The 18,695-nt window shown below is 40.2% G+C and overlaps 4 protein-coding genes across 5 annotated transcripts; 2 read left to right on the top strand and 2 right to left on the bottom strand.

Moving 5' to 3' along the window:
- LOC6619318 lies at window positions 1–914 on the top strand. Of its 2 annotated transcripts, none has more exons than XM_032727631.1 (4): window positions 1–45; window positions 105–287; window positions 349–498; window positions 552–914. In XM_032727631.1, exons 1-4 carry the CDS (start codon window positions 1–3, stop codon window positions 858–860), a joined length of 687 nt encoding a protein of 228 aa, XP_032583522.1. In that variant the 3' UTR covers window positions 861–914. The 2 variants fall into 2 exon arrangements, with proteins under 2 accessions (XP_032583522.1, XP_002043535.1); XM_002043499.2 differs by having other exon boundaries at window positions 334–498.
- Window positions 915–6,001: 5,087 nt separating this feature from the next.
- On the bottom strand, window positions 6,002–7,906 carry LOC6619317. The gene has a single exon (XM_002043498.2). It carries the CDS (start codon window positions 7,853–7,855, stop codon window positions 6,002–6,004), a length of 1,854 nt encoding a protein of 617 aa, XP_002043534.1. The 5' UTR covers window positions 7,856–7,906.
- Window positions 7,907–10,516: 2,610 nt separating this feature from the next.
- Window positions 10,517–11,288, bottom strand: LOC6619316. The gene has a single exon (XM_002043497.2). The coding sequence runs from the start codon at window positions 11,129–11,131 to the stop codon at window positions 10,565–10,567; it is 567 nt and encodes a 188-aa protein (XP_002043533.1). The 5' UTR covers window positions 11,132–11,288; the 3' UTR covers window positions 10,517–10,564.
- Window positions 11,289–15,483: 4,195 nt separating this feature from the next.
- On the top strand, window positions 15,484–17,197 carry LOC6619315. The gene is given in 2 exon segments (XM_032722785.1): window positions 15,484–16,680; window positions 16,683–17,197. Coding segments are annotated over 2 exon segments (1,380 nt in total). The 5' UTR covers window positions 15,484–15,740; the 3' UTR covers window positions 17,123–17,197.
- Window positions 17,198–18,695: the final 1,498 nt, after the last annotated feature.

Raw genomic sequence — 18,695 nt, 5'->3', positions numbered from 1 at the left:
ATGGTAGAGGGCATGATAAAAAAGCTAACTGCTATTTTATTTGGGGTAAGTAATTAAATAGCATCACGTCTCGAAGTTTTTACTGACAACTTTTCTACTCTAAGCTTGTATTGGCTGTATTATTTCGAGTAATTATACCCTTTACTCTGCGACTTAAAAGCGCTGAAATAACCATCAATGTGCTTAACTGTTTTAATTTTCTAACAAGTACCGTTTCAATTATTTTATGCCTTAATTTGGTCAGCCTATACTTAGCCAATTTGCGTGATGATTGGCTTGTTCTAGGGGTAAGGACTTAACCAAAAAAACTTGAGGGGGATAATTGTGAATTAGCTTATACCGCTGCAGATACTCGTCCTTCATTGGACGTACTTCGCAATTTCAAAACAACTAGAAGCCATGAACATGAGCTATAGTACATTCGTGGATAGCTTAAACCTTAAATGGCTGGCTTACTCCAATTTTAACAAGACAGATTGGCCTTCGGTTGAAAATGCGGTATGTGCAATGCTTTTGCTCATTTTCCCTTTCAAGGGTTTTGCTTTTCACAGGTTTTATGCTGTGGACTGGAGGGTCCCCGTTCTTATATGGATTATCTACAAGGGGTTCCAACCCACTGCTATCATCCCGACCTTATCACCCAAGGTTGCAGTGACTTTGTTAAAAACATTTTTATGCCGATGCAACAAATAAGTAAGTTGCTGCTCAGATTGGCAATTTTTGTGGAACTGGTAATATTACTTACTCTTGCTGCAACGCTTTTAAAGAAATGCATTTCTTTGATTGGCGAAAGGAAACATAAAAGAATTATTACACAGGGGCTTGCGGTACTAATAGATTTATTTAAAAACACATTTTAAACACAAGCCTTTTTCACCCAAACCAGACACTACTGCCCTATGCACAACACGACACTACCTTGTAACCATTCTTGAGTACTGAATGCAGTTTCTCGTAATGTTTTTTTAATACTGTATTGTTTTAATCTATGCCACTGTTGCATACAATATGCAGATGACAAATCCAAATGGAACAAAGAATTAAATTGAAATAAGCTGTCTTTTATTGCCGATGACAATTTGAATAAAATTAATATACAGTTTATTCTATTTTTAATTAATAAATGTCAAACATTTTGCGAGTATTGAGTATGAGTATTTAATTGTCTGATTTGTAATTTGTTTTTTTCCTGTTGTCTTTTTGTCTGCATTTCATGGAAAATTGGTTTTGTTATAATTCGTTCGATGAGTACAAAAAAGTTTCAAATGGCGAATAGAGTGGTAAAAGGGTAGCGGAAACACACTTTGGTCTTGTGCAACGGAAACGGAAGTGAGTATTAGAGGGCAAAATAAACTTTCGGAATGGAAAAACAATTCACATTAAGCAAAACGTAAACATTTTTGGCAATTTCATACCGTTATTATTGGTCTGAAAATGTACCGGTTTGCTATTCCAAATTATAATTTATTGTCTCTTTTGGTTTAAAAATGTATATATATCATAATAATCAGATAATATCAGGAAATCAATTTTGGAAAATGGAACGCAGGCGTTATATGAATGATACAGTGAACAGTGCTTTCTATTAATTTAAAACAAATTAAAATTATTAATTATTTATTTTCCCTAGAAGCAAAATGACATTTTTTTAAATTAGGTATACACTACGCGGCAGCAGATTAGCGCCCCCTGCATGGCTCCTTTTCTTATGTTCAATCCCATACCCCGCTTAAGAAATATTCAAAAATCAAGAGATAATGATATATTCGAGTTCCACGATTATCAGATACCCTTTACTCATCTAGTGTGATTGCGAACGCGAAATTTTCTGGGATATTGATAGATATTGGGGAATAAAATGGGAACAATTTTAAAAATTAATCCAAAGTGTGGGCGTGACCGGTTCGGCGGCTTTAGGGCGTTGGAGTAGGCGTGGAAAACAAGTTTTTTTATTTTAAATCGATAGAAATTTACAAGACTAAGAAAAAGGTGAAAAAATATTTACACATTTTTGTAGGCCTTATTGTGGGCGTGGTAACATGGGTCAACAAACTTGCGCTGCGTCTCTTGTCTTTGTCTCTAGAATCTGTATGCTGAATCTCAACCTTCTAGCTTTCATAGTTCCTGAGATTTCGACGTTCATACGGACAGACCGGCAAACGAACATGGCTAGATCGATATACTTTATATAGTCGGAAACGCTTCCTTCTGCCTGTTACATTACATACTTTTTAACGAACCTAGTATAAAAACAAGTGCTGAAAAATTGGGGCTGGAAAATGAATATTGGCTTCAGGAAGAGAATAACCCAAGGCACACTGCATTAAATCCAAATCGATAGCTGCTGCATAAATTTAAAATCCAGAGTCCTGGGATCTTCTTTAAAAAAAAGTTTAAAAACAAACATTAACGTAAAGAAAGCGGAGTGATGTTATTTTGGAGGAGTACAGTATCAAACTGTTGAGGATGCAAAAGAAATTTTCTATTCTATTTATATTCTATAACCAAATTTCTAAAAGCAGGCTATTTGTAGGTTTAATAATCTGAAGGAGGATTTTAATTTTAAAATTGATTAAAATGAAGTATTGTTAAATAATTTTAAGAAAATTACGTTATCGAAGACATTAAATTAAAGCTTAGTTACAAATTGTGAAGTTTCACATTCAAATATTTTTGGGATGTACGCGTTATGCGATTGATCGTATATAATCTAGGGTCGGAACCGCTTCCCTCATTCATTTACATAGTTTTCTTGAAATCTGGTATCTCCCTTTTCGCTACGAGAAATCGGTATAAAAAAAATGTAGTTAAGATTGAATTGCTGCAATTTCACTTAACAGCAACTGTACTAGTTCATGGTTTCTACATAAGAGAAACCAGAACGAAATTCATAAACCAAACCCTTTCCAGACCCTTGTCCCCGTAAGGCATCACTTGCTACTCTTAGTATCTGGTTTATGGATTTCTTGCCAAAGTAAATCATTAAACCTGATTCAGAAAACCCCAAATGACTGCGAGTGTTGGGGTGATGACTATAAAATCACTTTGATTGATTGCCGTTCCCGATTTGACGACGAAAGGAGGACCACACGCTTGTGAACTTTGTCAGTGCTAAATTTAAAAATATACACATCGTGTGCGATAATATGAAGCCCCGGTCATAAATACAGGGACCCACGAAAGAACTCAAGTGGCTCGTACGAAATTCCGGGCTGTGCGAATGGGTGCTCGCAAATATTTTGTGACTGGCAAGTGCCAAACACTGGCCATCGCAGACAGGCAGCCATCAGAGCGAGACTTATCATTTGCTCATAAAAATGTCAAAACTATCAAGCTGACATTGACTGATGACGTCGACTTGGGAGGGAGGAATGACATTCCGTTGGGTTCCATTTCATAGCCGGGATGCCAATGTTAAATGCTTCGTCTTCTCGAATTGTCGTATATCCAGCTCGACCAGCCCTGATATCCCGGCCATCCTTCAGCACGCATCCTTGCATTGACTGATTTCATTTCATCCTTTCCCTTCGCTGTATTTTTTACTCGGTGCCACTGCATTCACCCTTCCGCCTATCAGTCAATAGAGTGACTCAGAGATGCATAACCATTACCGTCTCCTCCGTTTGGCATGATTCATGACATCGATTGAATTTTGATTGACAATATCGCAAGCATTTTAAGTGTCTGTTTCCGCTTTCCGTGTTTTATGAATATTTTTCTCCACTCTGCTTGCAAGTGGCTTGACTTTTGGACCGCAGGGCTTAGGTGGAGTGATTGTAAAAATCATTTGTCCTTTGACAGAAGAGCGATTGATTGACATTGTCGGCTATGAATTGATCACTATTCCAAAATGAGTTATCAAGACATATATGCGCTGAGGTGGTTTAGGGACTATTTGGGGCATGTGCCTATTGCAGAGAATCTCGCAGGAAATATCCAATCAATTTGTACCAATGTGCATACGTATGCTTAGCGTATAATCGCCCTGATTTCGTAATGACTCCACAAAGAAATATAGTTCGTTTAAATTTATAACCTCTAATATGTGTCATCGCCTGCTAGGTATCGATTACAATCCCCACTTTGAGCACCCACTCTTCGAGCATGGACGCACACATTAATTAGCGATAAGATCACCTTCAGTTCTCTGGATGTGAAAATATCAATTTCATTTTGACATTGATGGAATTAATTTATGAGCCGTGCCTTTTTGAACGTCCACACCTCACTAGTTTATTTATGACCGTCACCAATTCGAACCAAATCAGAGCGTTTTGAGTGATTACCTGCTAGACCAATTTGAGATTTATGCTCCGAAACGGACCAAATGTTGTCGTGCCAGCTAGAAATATTCGATACGGAGTACGGTGTTTAGAACACACAGACCACAGGTGTTTTAAAAACAATTTTTTTTGATTACGTCTGTCGATGTAAATTGTAATTCTAATCTCACTCGATTTGCACATTCATGACAAAAATATTCTTTTCACAGAATAGTATTCGGTTATCTAGGGGAATCCGATGTAGGCAGGGTTCGTCGACATGCTGGAACTACACTCCGGTTCGAAAGAGGGCCTATAACAAATTTTTCATTTTCATTGTCATTCTCTATAAGCTTACATGTTATGTTGCTATGTTTTCTATGGCATTAGTGGAAATACCCTGAATTCACTTTCATGTGACCTCGCATGATTTAATCTGTCAACCTCAATGGTTCTAGTACTAATCAGTTAAGATTTGGCTTCCTCCGCAATGCGTTGGAATTTTTTATTTAACAATAAAATACATGTGAGTACAAAGCAAATGGAAGAGTCACGCACTCTTCTCCATGCTGTGGAAGTATGATCACGTCCACTGCAGTGGACGGAACATTTCAATTTACTCGTCGCGCTGTTCACCTCATGTGCAACCTGAGGCCTGGCAACAATCGCCAACAATCAATGGAAAAAGAATTCATTTTAGGACATTTTGCAGTAATTGAATGCGACTTGTCATCCAAATGGTTTTAATTATTTTTTAAAATTTATAACTACCGTTTTGAACCCCACTACAACTCCCAGCAAATAAATTGCAAATTATTACGGATTTTTGTTTCGATGTGGCATTTAAAAATATTTTCATTTTAATTCCACTGCACGTCGCTCATTGAAACAGCTTCTGTGGCACCACTGGCTCTTCAAACAAACCGACATTTTGACGCAAATTATCCGCTGTGGGCCCACGGGCTATGGACCATTGTCTTTGAGCTTACTATTTGATTAATGAAATTTATTTCCATACACTCTTCTCTCAATCGTCGTATTCCTTTATACACTATTGTAACATTTCAATGAACCAAAATGTGTATACTCGGAACCTACTCTCTAGTAAAATGCAAATAGATTTGAGAAATGGCATGAATGTAATCATTTGGCTACATATAAAAAAATCATGACAAAACTTAATTTACGGGTAAAAAATTCTCACGTCAAGTTTATGAAAGAAAAAAATGTAATACCTATTTTGTTTTTCTGGGATATCGATAGATATTGGCGAATAAGAAAAAAATGTAAAAAATGTTCAAAGGTGTGTTTTGGGCAAAAAGGTTTTTTGTCAGATCGTATAAATTTACAAAACTAATAAAAATATGATCAACACATTTTTCAAAAGTGTGGTCGTGGCATCTTTGGGCGACTTGTAGGCGTTAAAGTGGGCGTGGCAAAAGTCTTTTTATATTTTTCTCATTATATTTACCAGTATCTGTCGATATCCCAGAAATATGATCCAAATTCGCGTTCGCATTGCCACAACCTGTAACGAGTATCTGATAATGACGGTTAGTGGACGGTTAGTCGACTATAGCATTCTCTCTTGTTTTTTGATAATTTGTATAATTTTTTAGCCCCTTCCCCCATAAGTATTCGCACGGTCAATTCAGAGACTCTGCTAGTGCTTGGCATCTTGCTACTTTAAGTATCCTTTTAGTGGTCTATATTTTAGATCAATCCATCAAATACACCCCTCAAATACAGAAGCAAAATATTTGTAGGTCTGGATCGCCGATGCAAGGGGACTGCCCCAGGTAATGACTGACCCGACTGATGGGACTGGTCAAAAGTAGAACGTCCGACAGACGAACGGTGGCCTCGTAAACCCCATTCCCCGGACTCGTCCGCACCCGCAGCCTCAACTCGTAGACGAAGGACTCTTCGCCGAAGTCCAAGAAGTAGGCCAGTAGAACCATTTCGAGCTTCAGCTGCCGGCACTGCCCGAATGGCTTGATAAGCTGGTTGATGGATTCCACCATAAAGCGACTGCTTCGAAGGACCAAGCCGTCGTCTGTGGGAAGTTCGGTGAGCTCGCGGCAAAAGCAGAATAGGGAAGGTATGTGAGCCAAGTCGCAGGTCCTGTGGTCGGGAATCGGTAGAAAGAGGCTTATGCCCCTGGGCAACCTATTTGGGGGATGGGTCTGGAGTCTTTTCATGCTGACCTCTATGTTGGCGTCCTTCAGTTGACCAAGAGCTATAACATCCGCCAGGGTTTCGCGAAGATCGTACGGAGTGATCAGGCTATGCGCGTTGCTTTCGAGATTCCCCACTGCCAAAGGGTATTTCCGCTTTAGCCATTCCGGATATATTGCCACCATTAAAGGCTGTGATTCTTCCTTCATGCCCTGAAGGCTCATGCGGTATTCACCAGCTCGCAGGCCGTGGTCAGACATCAGAAGCAGCAGAGTGTTGTTCAGAATATCCGCGTCCAGCAACTTCTTCAAAAGCGTCATATAAGAATGATCCAAGTGCCAGGCATATTCATAGTACTCCTGGACACCCTGCGACTGCCAGAAAACCGAGAAAAATGGGATTCCTTGCATATAGGGTACCAGTTGGAGTACAAAGTCTCTGAGAACATCTTGGAATTTACGGCCTGCCGTGCAGTGGATCATCTCCTTCAGATCGATGCTATACCGCGTGTGATTATTCATCTCGACAATTACAGGAGTCAAATCAAAATCAACTGGAATTTTGGGAAGCTCTTTGTCCCCGTTCCTACTGGAGAGGATCCCTTTAGCGTTATCCTCACCGTAGGCAGTGCTGTAGCCTTCAATCTTGAAGCTGTCCCACAGCCACGCCTTGTCGTTGGATAGAAAGTCTGAGCCCGCTACTCGACTACTTTCGCCACCTAGAAAAGGGACTAAATTGGCATTTGCATCCAGGCCCACACGACTGTAGCCGAAGAATTTCGTGTGCGGGTGGTTTTCTAAGAAGGCCTTCACGAGGGGAAAATATCGCACAAAATGCATGTGAGAAACTGAGTCAATGCCCAAGACCATCACAGACAATTTTTCAGGACTCTCTGTCGACATCAATTTGGGATCAGGCGGAGAGAAAAAATAAAGCACGTCATGGTATTTGCTTGCCTTAAACTTGTCCAAGCACCTAATGCGAACTATTTGCTCTCCAGTGCCGATCTTAATTTTTCTGGTCGCACCCCTTTTCAGATCGAAGTGTCCATACGCTGTGTACTGTCCTGAGTGGATGTGGGTGTGTCCAGATTTTAGCCAATACTTACAACTCAAGTCCTCTGAAATCCTTTTGGCCTCCAGAAAATTGCTACCATCTTGAGTTATCGCAATAAGTAGTTGGGGCATCCGACACCGCAACTTGTTGACCGGCTCAATCGAAGAGTAAAACCCCGTCGGCTTCCATTGGCCACTTACATGACAAACGGAGGTGTTCACAAAGACAACTTCTTCGGGTGCAGCCACTAGATCCTTTCTTTCAAACCACTCTGTTACTGGCTGGAGTCCAAAGTAAAGCGTAAAAAATACACCCGTCAGTATCATGGATACTTTCATTCGCAACATCAACCGGGCCATTTCTTGGGTTATATACGATCCGAATAAGGACTTTTGAATGATGAATATTTTGAAAAGACGTTAGTTTTTAGGCCTGCTGTAAGCCCAGAATAGAGGAGCCGTAACTTTCCGGACAGAAAATTGGTCAAAATATTTTAATTAGTTTAGTATTTCACATAGGTGCCTGTAGTCGCACTGCATTAATAATGTCGAACAGATCTGGACCCCCACATGAGCTCTATAGGAGAAACTAATTAAGCCGGCTAAATATGATTAGAAACTACGGAATATACTATGAATATATGCAACAAAGAATAAAAAACTCAAATTAGCTGGCAATTGTTGATCCCGCATTTCGATAGCGCTTGAAATGAAAAGGGACAAATAAAATAAAGCCACTAATAAATAAAGAAAAACCAAATACATTTTCAAAATAATTTTTACTATTGTTTTAAATAAATAATGTGCAAAACTGTACTGCCGAACTTTTTTGGCTCGGCTTAGCAATGCAAATTATAAAATCTAATCACCTGTGTTTAAAATGTAATGAACGCAATAATTTTAGCGGATTTGTTTTTACATATCATTGCATTGGTAGTGGGGTGAATAAGGGAGGGAAAAGGTGTTCGGGTCGTTTGCCGTAATTGGCGACAGCCGCTTAATGCGCCGGGATGTAAAAAAGACCAGCAGAAGGCATAAAAACTAAACAACGTTTTCAAAAAACAAATAAAACGGATTTGTATCTATCGACGGCCAAAACAAAACAACAGAGATTATGGAAAAGCATAACAAAAGAGTTTAATTTCTCATTTTTATTTATCATCGTATGCAAATAGGCAGTTTACAAATGCCGGCAACCGAATATTTGAATAGTTTGAATAAAAATCGTGCAATTTATTTAACAAATTATCCATTTTAGCGCTGCTCGCTTTGTTTTGTCAAATGAGGTTAATTTGTGTTTAACCTGACTTGTGCTGGTCCCTGCCTCTTTCTGCGGTCAAGTGTGGGCAAACGCAGTTTGCTGGCTTTCCGAGCCGTTAACAGTGTGGGCAAATGCAGTTGGAAGCGTCGACGTGACGGAATTTAACAAATTGTTGGTCATATATGTAAGTCTCTCTCGACATAAAAGCGAGAAAGCGACTGTTTCCGAGATTGTGGGCGTCTGAGCGCCTCTTGAAATCTCAATTTATAGAAAACTTCTAAGCAACAAATAGTTCAGACAACTTATGGTGTTTCGTTTGCTGCTGAATAAACATTTACTATGCATTGCCTTTACGTGGAAGACAAAGTAGCATTTTTGACTAAAAGAAAATTTGTTTTATACCACACCATAGAATTTATCATAAATACGTAAATAATATACAATAAAAATGAATCACTATTAATGATATTACCGAAGAAAAGTCTTTCAATCAATTTACCCTTAATTTGTTTGACAAGAAAGAAAATGCAACCTATTTTCTGTATTTATTTATTTATTATTAAATATTTGTTATCTTAGATCATATCCCGTTTTAAGTAAGCACGTTAATAATTAAAGCATTGAAAATACTATTTATATACAAATACTTAACTATTATATGAATACAAATAAGCACTTCACGTTGGATCGCTATTATCGCTTATTTCAGTGGCATACATACATATATAATACATAAGGACGTTGCCTTATTTGAACGTGCATACACATATTCATATGTACGTACATAAGTCCAATACAGGATAATTGCACTGGACATGCCAAAAAGCACACCACGGATTGTTTCGGAAAAATGGGAGGCTGGCTGCATTGGCTGGGCTGGATGGTGATGGTGCGTTGACGTTGTCATCAAAATAAAAATTAATTATGCATTCTATGCGCTGCATTTGAATTGCTTTTGTTGTTTATTACTGTCATTCCCATTTTGAGTGCGTTTGTTGCGGCGGCGTCGCTGTTGTTGTTGCTGTGTATCAGGCTTTGTTGGTCTGTTTGTTGTGCGGGATTAATGTGGCATTAAAGCACCGCGCATACTTTTTAGCATTTGGATCCGATAACTGCGGGGCAAATAAATTACAAATATAATAATTAAGCAGCATTATTTTTGACAAAACAAATGCACACACGAAAATGGTGGCGAATCGGGGCGACTATCCGGTATAGCCGTAGTTCCACCTCCCGGCGGCAGAGGGCGATGGCGCTACTTTCTACGTGCTGCGCGTTGTTATACTAAAATGCATTTGTGCATAGGAATTAATTACGCATAATGACAATTTGATAAAATTGAAAAATTACATTTTATTTCAATTGATTTATTGTAATTAAAAATTCTATAATGGCTCCCAGGGTCCGAGTTTGCGGTCCATTCCAGAAATGTATTTGTGAACAATGCGAACTTAATTTATCGGCATTGAACATTGTTATTGGCCAAGTGTGTAACATTTACTGGAAAAAAGTGTATTCAAATAACTAGCAAAAGGTCACCGAAAAAAAGAAAATATTATTGTCATGATTAGCAATCACACCATACGCTCAGATACTTATGTGTACGTAACACAGCAGCGGAAGTAAAGCAAAAACTGGAGCTCATTGATTTCTTGCCTAACCTCCAGCAAACACAGCAGTCCAATCCATTTGAATTACATGGAAGTACAAAAAAATCACCTATTATAAGCATTCGAAATTTGTTTCACACGTTGGTGCTTTAAAAAAGCAAAAATCAAAATTCCTTGAAAAGACTGCAATGTTGGAATTTAATAAAAGTAGAACACATAAGATAGTTTTTCTTTAAACCATTGGGATAAGCTGACTTTTTTACTAGTGCCTTTGGACTTATTTTCCCCACGGTTTCCCGTCAGCAGTTGATCAGAAATGATCTCGTGTTTTTCATCCGCGGCATCGACAATAGCCATTCCTGTGGTTTCATTGTCAGGGGGATTGCCATTGCCCTCTGAGCATTGCTCCAGAAACTCACTGACGGCATTCTCGGTAACGGGGTTCTCAGCTCTGACTTTTACGCGAATATCCCCGCCATATCCAATTTTTTGGCCATCGTAGCCCAGCGCGATTCGGGCATCCTCCACGCTGAAGTACTTCAGGTACATGCGATTGGATTTCGTCAAGCTTTTGGCAGCAATGCCACCGATATCGAGAAAGAAGCAGTAGACAATGTAAGCCCTGTCCAAATCGTAGTCGCTTACGGATACCCAAAAAGAGTTCCTGGGCTCTTCGCCATACTTCTTTTTATTATCCTGCGAAATGATATGGTCTGAATTGCTTCCAATGACTTGATGGAACGCCTTCCGCGACAGACCATCCATTACGGGTTCTTCAAGATATGTTGGTAAGCAATGGTATTCTGGTTGTCCCGAAAACGAGGAGAGTTCCCTTTTTTTGTTGCTATTTTTAAATTTATTCTGTGAATCTGACAATTGATTGTTTATTCTAACAATGAATCATGTTTAATTTTTACGAGAGATGAAGACAGGCCATGCATTGGTAAACTGATAAACTACAAAAAAGGACAGAAAGAAATCCAGACTTTTGCCAGTTTAAGGGATAATAAGTTTAAAATAATCTCTCGCCTATCAGATACCTTATATAGTGGGAGTGCAAGCGGTAATATCAAAATTAAATTGAATAATCAATAAAAATTACAAAAAACTAGGGATAACGCAATAGTCGAGTTTCTCGACTTTGAGGTTCCCGTTGCTATGGTGGTGGGATTAGAAGACTAATAAAAAAATGAAAAATGACAAAACAATTTTCAGGCGTGGCAGTTTCGGGTCTCCAGACCGGCATGACTGAATCGACTTGGCTTTTGATCCCGATTGGGAATATATTTTTATTGTGCTACCTGTTACATAATTTTCAACAAATCCCTTCAAAACGAAGATGATTTTACACAAACCCAATTCAGCTTGGCAAATCCGTTCAGAGCTCTATTTATAAAATGTATTTTCCGATTTCTGGGGAAATATATGATTTAGATTTAGTTTACCTCATGACCCCACCATCCGAGTCACAACAACCGAACAACATCAAACGGCCGGCGGACCCCGAACAGCCGGCTTTGCTTTATTTACGCATAATTTCGTGCAATTTATGGGCTAGGTACTCCACCAAACACATAAATATCTCAGCTCCGGAGCGCAGGGAGGGGTCCGGGATCCAAATCAAGGCGAGTTCAAAGCGTTTTCCAGGCCCAGAGTCTATAAAATATTAAAAATTAGCTGAAACAAATACATATAAGTTATACTTGGAGGCGCCAATCGCCGTGGGTGCGTGGAGTGGTTGAGATTGTGATTGCGTGATTGCGGTTTCGGCAGCAGTGGTTGCCACCCACAACGAGCAACAGAGAGGCCGACACGGAAGTGTCTTTCAGCTAGGCCCATTGTGGGCCATTAACGCGATCGGAGATTAAAGGCGGCTGCTTCCGAGGCCAGGTCAAAGGAACTTCAAACGGAGGAACGTTCAAATCAGCCATTGCTGATTGGTTCCCATCATAATTCTAGCAATCGAACGAGTTCCTAATTTTTTTGTTTGTTCGCCTGTAGTGGCGGCGGCATCCCTTTGAACCGGCGGAGTCTATCGAGCTCAGGTGCGATCTGATGAATCTGCGTACGCTGCAGTATGCAGTACTGCTTTCATAATCCTCGATGCCTGCGACGGAATATTCAACATGTTAATCATCCGCGAACCGTGAAGCGCAATCTCGAAAACGTTCCAGATCAAAGGCTTATCTTTATCTTGACCCCATAAAATTCAATGATTCAATTCCCTAACGAACTGTGATCTACCTGCTAGCCTAATGATTTAAATCTTCTGGAATGTAGGCGTGCCGCTTGCACTTTCTTTATCATGTATCTTTACGGTGTTGTGTAATCAAAGTCAAAACAAACAGAATACTTCATTTTTAAATTTATCTGCACTATTAATAATGCATATAAGCTATTAATTTTCGTAACTAATTAATTATTTAAATTTACTGTACACAGCAAAATAATCTTTTTTTTACTGAAAAGTAGGGCCTAATTTATGTAAAAATTTTCCAATTTTTTTGTATGTTACAATAAGGATTATACATTTTATATAATATTTTGCAAGTGCATTTATAGTCTGAAGGGAACTTAACACTCTTATTTGTAGCGTAAGCTCTGGTCTATTCCTCGCCTATCAGAATTGATTCAGAGCTCTAAATGTTTTATGACTTCAGCTTTAATATAATATAACATTTATGTAATATATTCCAATATTCCTGTTCCCTAGCCCGATCATTTATACTATATATGAGCTTTTGATTTTTCCCATTAATTTTAGTGGCAGCACTAGGAAGAAATGTCAACGTTGTCTTGTAATCCTAAGAAGTCCCATGTGTAAATAGGATGCAAAACAACATTCAAAAGTTTAAGATTTTTTAGAAGAAACCGAGAAGATTTACAAACATACGACATACATACATAAATGGTAAATGATTCGACTTTCTTTACTTCTTATACCCGTTACTCGTAGAGTAAAAGGGTATTCCAGATTCGTTGAAATGTATGTAACACGCAAAAGGAAGCGTTTCCGGCTATATAATGTATATATATTCTTGATCAGAATCAATAGCCGAGTCGATCTAGCTATGTCCGTCTGTCCGTATGAACGTCGAGATCTTAGGAACTATAATAGCTAGAATGTTGAGATTCACCATCCGGATTCTAGAGACAAAGACGTCGCGCAAGTGTGTTGGCCTATGTTGCCACAAGCCGCACATAACTGCCACGTCCACACTTTTGAAAGACGTGTTGATATTTTTTCACATTTTTATTATTCCTGTAAATTTCAATTTTCTCATTCGCCAATATTACATATTAATATTTTATTCGCATTCACACTAGCTGAGTAACCGGTATCTGATAGTCGAGGAACTCGACTATAGCATTCTCTCCTGTTTTCTGCTGAATTAGATAAATGCATGTACATACACATATTTTTCATATTTTCAAAAAAACTTTTTGGTAATTTGACGTGGTGGTTTTCTCCTAGCTTTATTGGTTGAAAATTCTACATAGCTTTATTGGCTGAAATTCTACAGCTCGAATGCTATCGTCGAGTTGTAGGATGTTCTCAAAAACAAGGATGAAAGTTTTCAAACTTTTTGCCATTTCGGTAGTACTGAGAAAGACAAATAATAAAAAGAAAATAACGCCAAAGCAGTTTCCAAAGTGTGGGCGTGAACAGTAGTTTTCCTCTTAACAAACAACTTTATCAGAAATTTGTCCATTCGTAAGGTCGAACATCTTGCAACGTTCTTGTGCTCACGGAAGTCTTATATACGGATCATCAAATGTGTCCAATCTTGTCGTTAACCAGCTAATACTCTCCGACTCCAATTGTGATATTATAATCATCTGTAAACGTAAATACGATTTCAGATTCCAGACCAACGGAAATCGTGTGAAGTTTCTTTGAACGCTGTTTTGAAATCCCAACCGACACAAGCTATTGGGGTTTTGTGCATTGTGCGTTGTTAGTATGTGTGTGAGGGGGGTGCTGCGGAAGTCGTGCGTCGACGCCTCTGCCGATGACGCCGTCGAAGAAGAAGAAGTGCCGGTAGTTCAGCACTTGCAGCGCTGTTTGCTGGCGTGTGTGCGTGTGGGGTTTGGGTTTGTTTGCGTTTTTGTTTCTCCCAATTGAACGCTCTCTCGTGCAGCGCTGTTTCCAATCAGAAGAGAAGAGAGATACAGAGAGAGAGAGAGAACAGAAGAGCGAAGTACTCATTAGTATACTCTTTATTTCCCCTTTTGCAGAGACAGCTTCGGTTTCATTTCAGCCGTTCCTATTGCCCCGTTTTTCCCCTTATACAGCGTTTGCTCACCCCCGTCTCTTTTCAGATCTGCTTTGCTTTCCCCTCTGCCAAGCATCGGCGCACAACGCGGTCTCGCTCTCGCACCCAATAGAATTGGGCTAGATTAAGTTTTGTTTCTTTTTCCCCCTTTAGTTGTTTGGCTTTTTGAGTTTTCTTTGTTCTTGCCTTCGCGGCGGGTTAATTGTTGTTGGGGCCAAAGTGATGCGCAATGGTGACGGTGTATTGTCATTTACCGTCCAGCTTTTTTTTTTCAATCTCCTTCTCCCTTTTGCCTACGTTCACCTCGCTACACCTAGCTCTTACACATGCATAGATGTAAGTGAGGTGCCAGGTGAGAATAATATAACAATGTATCAATACACAACATACGTACGTATGTTGTAACAAAATACAACATATTTTGATGCCGTGCTAATTATAGCAATCTCGCATATATACATACATATGTACATACTTAGCGAGAGTAAGTTTTCCCTTTTTTTGACAGCTAAGTTCAGTTTGAGTAGCCCAGTTATGAACACGATGAAGATCGGAACTGTGTAACTATGCAACATAAATTAATCTGATGGGGCGGATTAATCTGAACCGGCAGAAAGGGTAAATATTAAGACATAAAACCGTCTGTTCAGTAACAACATTTAGCTTTTAAAAGTAAACAATTTTAACGCAAAACCCAACTGAAAAATAATTAATGTATAACTATTACAGTTCCTGACAGAAGAGTCGAATCGATTATGATGGGCAGTTTTGTTTTGTAAATGTCTCTCAAATGTATCCACGTTGTCACAACCCTCTAGATTTCGTACTGGTTTTGCTGGAGAAGACTATCCCGCGTTAGCCGGAGTGCGTATCAGATTTGGGGTATCTGCCAGGTGGATCAATTCCTGCCGACCACGCCTCGTCATCGGGAGCACCATGAAAGTTAAGCAGGAGCTGGGAATAATCCAATTGAGTGACTTGGACATTTTGGAAAAATATGTGAATTTTCTCACTTGAGACGCCTTTTACAAATTTCATATGACATTTCTATTTTAATTGGGGAAAAAATATTTTGAACTGAAACAGTTATTGCGAGAATGCTCAGCCTGAGGAATGGAATCTTCGCGGGCAACCTTCTCGGCAGCGGCTTTTGCCTTCAGCGATTTGCGCCCTGTGCCTGTCGCTCTTCGCGAAAGCTTCCGGCGGGAAACTCCCCGAAGAACCCATACAAGCAGCTGAGAAATGACTCGGTGGAGGAGAAACGCCTGTCGGTCCTGATGGAGCTGGGGTGTCGATGTCCGCAGAAGTCGCACAAGGAGCGTTGGTTCCTCACCAACCAGCGCATTATTTTGGCCCTGGCCACGACTCTGAATCGTCCGCCGGACTTGGTGTCTGACTTCTTGCACACACTGACCCTGCAGAACTTTTCAGAGATCCTTCATCCCGTCGAGACCGAGACCTTAGGCCCCTCTTATAGAGTTCCCTTTGTGAACTGCGGAGCCTGTGAGAACTTTATGAGAATTTTCGATACTCATGGGAATCTAAGGAGCCGCCTTAGCCAGGACTCACTGCAGCTACTAATGGAGGCCGTGCAAACTGTTTTGCAGCAATCTCCACCCACTGAGCTCTGTGCATTTGACGCAGGCTTTAGCGGCCAACGAGGGACAATTAAAAGGCATTCTATAGCGCGTAGAGCTGGTATCGATCGCGACTCAATCGCTCGTCAAAACGGGAGGAGGCGATTAAGAAACTCGGAAGCCAGGGCCTCAGAGAACAGAAGCCATCTCAACACTGGCCTGGAGCAACGCACAGCCGGAGATCCTGGATATGTTTTTGGATCCAGCCTTGAGTCCGCGGGCTTAAATGTCATGCACACGCCCGAAAAATGGGCCTTTACGGATTCTTTAGCTTTAGAGCGGACCAGGCGGCTCTCCAAATTGCTCATTCAGGTTAATGAGAGGACTTATCTGACGCGCGATACTGAGAAACTTATAACTGCCATCAAAGAGCTCAAATTGGACAGTAATGTCACTAATCCAAAAAACAGCCCCCACGGCATAGCATCATGGCCAATGTAATTTCCGATTCGTACTATGAAAGAGTCAAGGCCTCTGCTTCGAAGCAGAGCCACTCGGCCCGCGGCTCGAAGAAAAGGAAGAAGGCCAGCGACGTTGAGCCAGTTCCTAAGCGGACCACGAACCGAGTGTATTATGGCGATCCGCTCCCGGTGCTCCTGCACGAACCGTTTAATCGTGAAAAGCCGTGGACCTGGTTGCGCCGACATCCCCAGCAGATGCGCATGGATGAAAAGGGTCAGGTGACACAGGGAACTATTCGTCGCTACCGGCGCCAAACCGTAGAGCAGATGATGCAGAATGCCAAGGAGCGATCATCGGTGATCACTGTGATCTCAACAGGCGACGAAAACGATTCCGTGAATGCGCAGCCCATGTTTGGCCAGGAAACGTCTGGGAGCTAAAGCGATGACTCTCCCGACCGTGAATTTTTAAAATTTTTTGCTAACGAAAATAATCGAAATTCGCATGGAAAATATTCAGTGTGCATGTCAGTAATCCATAAACATTTATAATAAATAATTAACAAAAGAAATACATTTTTCTATTGCAACTTGGAAATGTATTTAAATATATTTAAAGCATTTAAATATGATTTTGAAGCAAGCTTCCGAAAGCTTAATAAGCAAATGTACAAATTACCGTTCCAAAATTTGATGTTAAAGCTTGCTCATAACCCTTGCTATCTTGAAAAGTTTTCGATAGTTTCCCGCTCTCTGCGTCTATTAAATGTGCCATCCAATGGCATTGGAAATCTGCCTGTCACCGCGACTGTGCTGTTAAATCATTTTGATAATGTCACCCGAGGGGCAGGGGGCCCCTAAAGGGCGCTACGAATACTATTCTTAGAACGCGCCGCCGTACCGCATCTCGGTATATTTTGTGAGTTGAGTTTTATGACGTGTGGTAATTTGTTGGCTCGTTTAGTTTCTTTAAAGGGTAGGGCGGGGGAAGGAGATTCGCCGCGGAGCAAGCCGTTCGCTGCGTATCGAAATGATCTTGCATTTCGCCTGGCTCTCTGGTCAATAAAAATCCAAAATTTTTTACGACCGGCAAAGGCAAATCCAACCGAAATGCTTTTATTGCACCAGAAACACTCAATAAAAGCGAATTATTAGTGTTGGATTGCTGCTCTTTGTTTTTGTGTGCTGGCGCGCCTTCGCAATCTATTCCATATTTTTGGCTGGCTTTTTAAGCTTTTGTTGCTTCCTCGTCCCTTTTTTGTTGGAGGTGTAAATGCATTTTTATTACACTTTTAAAGCCAATAGCCGTTTTTAGTTGGGCTTTCGTTCCCCGGATTTGTCTACATACGTACGTATGCACATACACGTATCTATTTGTGTGGTCTCGGGTTGAGCCCTAAACTTTTTTGTGGAGAGTGCTTTGTTAAATGGCGGCGATCTGTTGTTTATTAACACTCACGTTTATAATGGCATTTATATTTCGAGAATTAGGCCATTTGATTTATTGCTTAAATGGAGCTTTCTGCGAAGACACGAGCATGTGCTACGACTTGGTAGTTCTTATCCATTGAATAAAAAATGCAGTCTGCAACAAAAACGAAGTTATTGCGAAAAAGTCAGCCGCATGTGCTTGAATCGAAATAGATTTAGCAAATAAACTATTGAGACACATTGAATTAAATGAATTAAAATGTTACCACATCAACTGCCTATCCTATATATGCAAATAAATTGAGTGCCGAATACTTTGGCTCTAGCTTTTGGCGAGCTGCAACTAGAGCTAGTAGTAAACAAAGTCTTTTTTTGGGCGAAAACTAGACCATAAACCACGACGAACCGTGCTCCACTCAGCGGCCCAGAATGTGAACGAGTATGTCGCCTGTCAGACAGTGACATCATAATAGTGTCATTGTCATCAGACCTATTGCATCGAGGACTTCGCTCGACTTAAAAACTGCCAAACAGGACGTCGAAAACGAGCCGAAAATGCCAGAGCTATAAATCAAAATGCGCC

Source organism: Drosophila sechellia, chromosome 2L (assembly GCF_004382195.2).
Source record: "Drosophila sechellia strain sech25 chromosome 2L, ASM438219v1, whole genome shotgun sequence".
In the NCBI taxonomy this organism is placed as follows: domain Eukaryota; kingdom Metazoa; phylum Arthropoda; class Insecta; order Diptera; family Drosophilidae; genus Drosophila; species Drosophila sechellia.
The sequence above is the reverse complement of the archived record's forward strand: the minus strand, read 5'-3'. Positions and strand labels throughout refer to the sequence as shown.

Bases quoted from the DNA above. Each gene is read 5' to 3' on its own strand.
- LOC6619316 (XM_002043497.2), bottom strand. From the start codon at position 11,131: ATGGATGGTCTGTCGCGGAAGGCGTTCCATCAAGTCATTGGAAGCAAT.
- LOC6619317 (XM_002043498.2), bottom strand. From the start codon at position 7,855: ATGGCCCGGTTGATGTTGCGAATGAAAGTATCCATGATACTGACGGGT.
- LOC6619318 (XM_002043499.2), top strand. From the start codon at position 1: ATGGTAGAGGGCATGATAAAAAAGCTAACTGCTATTTTATTTGGG. The intron at 46-104 runs GTAAGTAATTAA...TTCTACTCTAAG, and splicing joins TAACTGCTATTTTATTTGGG to CTTGTATTGGCTGTATTATT. The intron at 288-333 runs GTAAGGACTTAA...ATTGTGAATTAG, and splicing joins ATGATTGGCTTGTTCTAGGG to CTTATACCGCTGCAGATACT.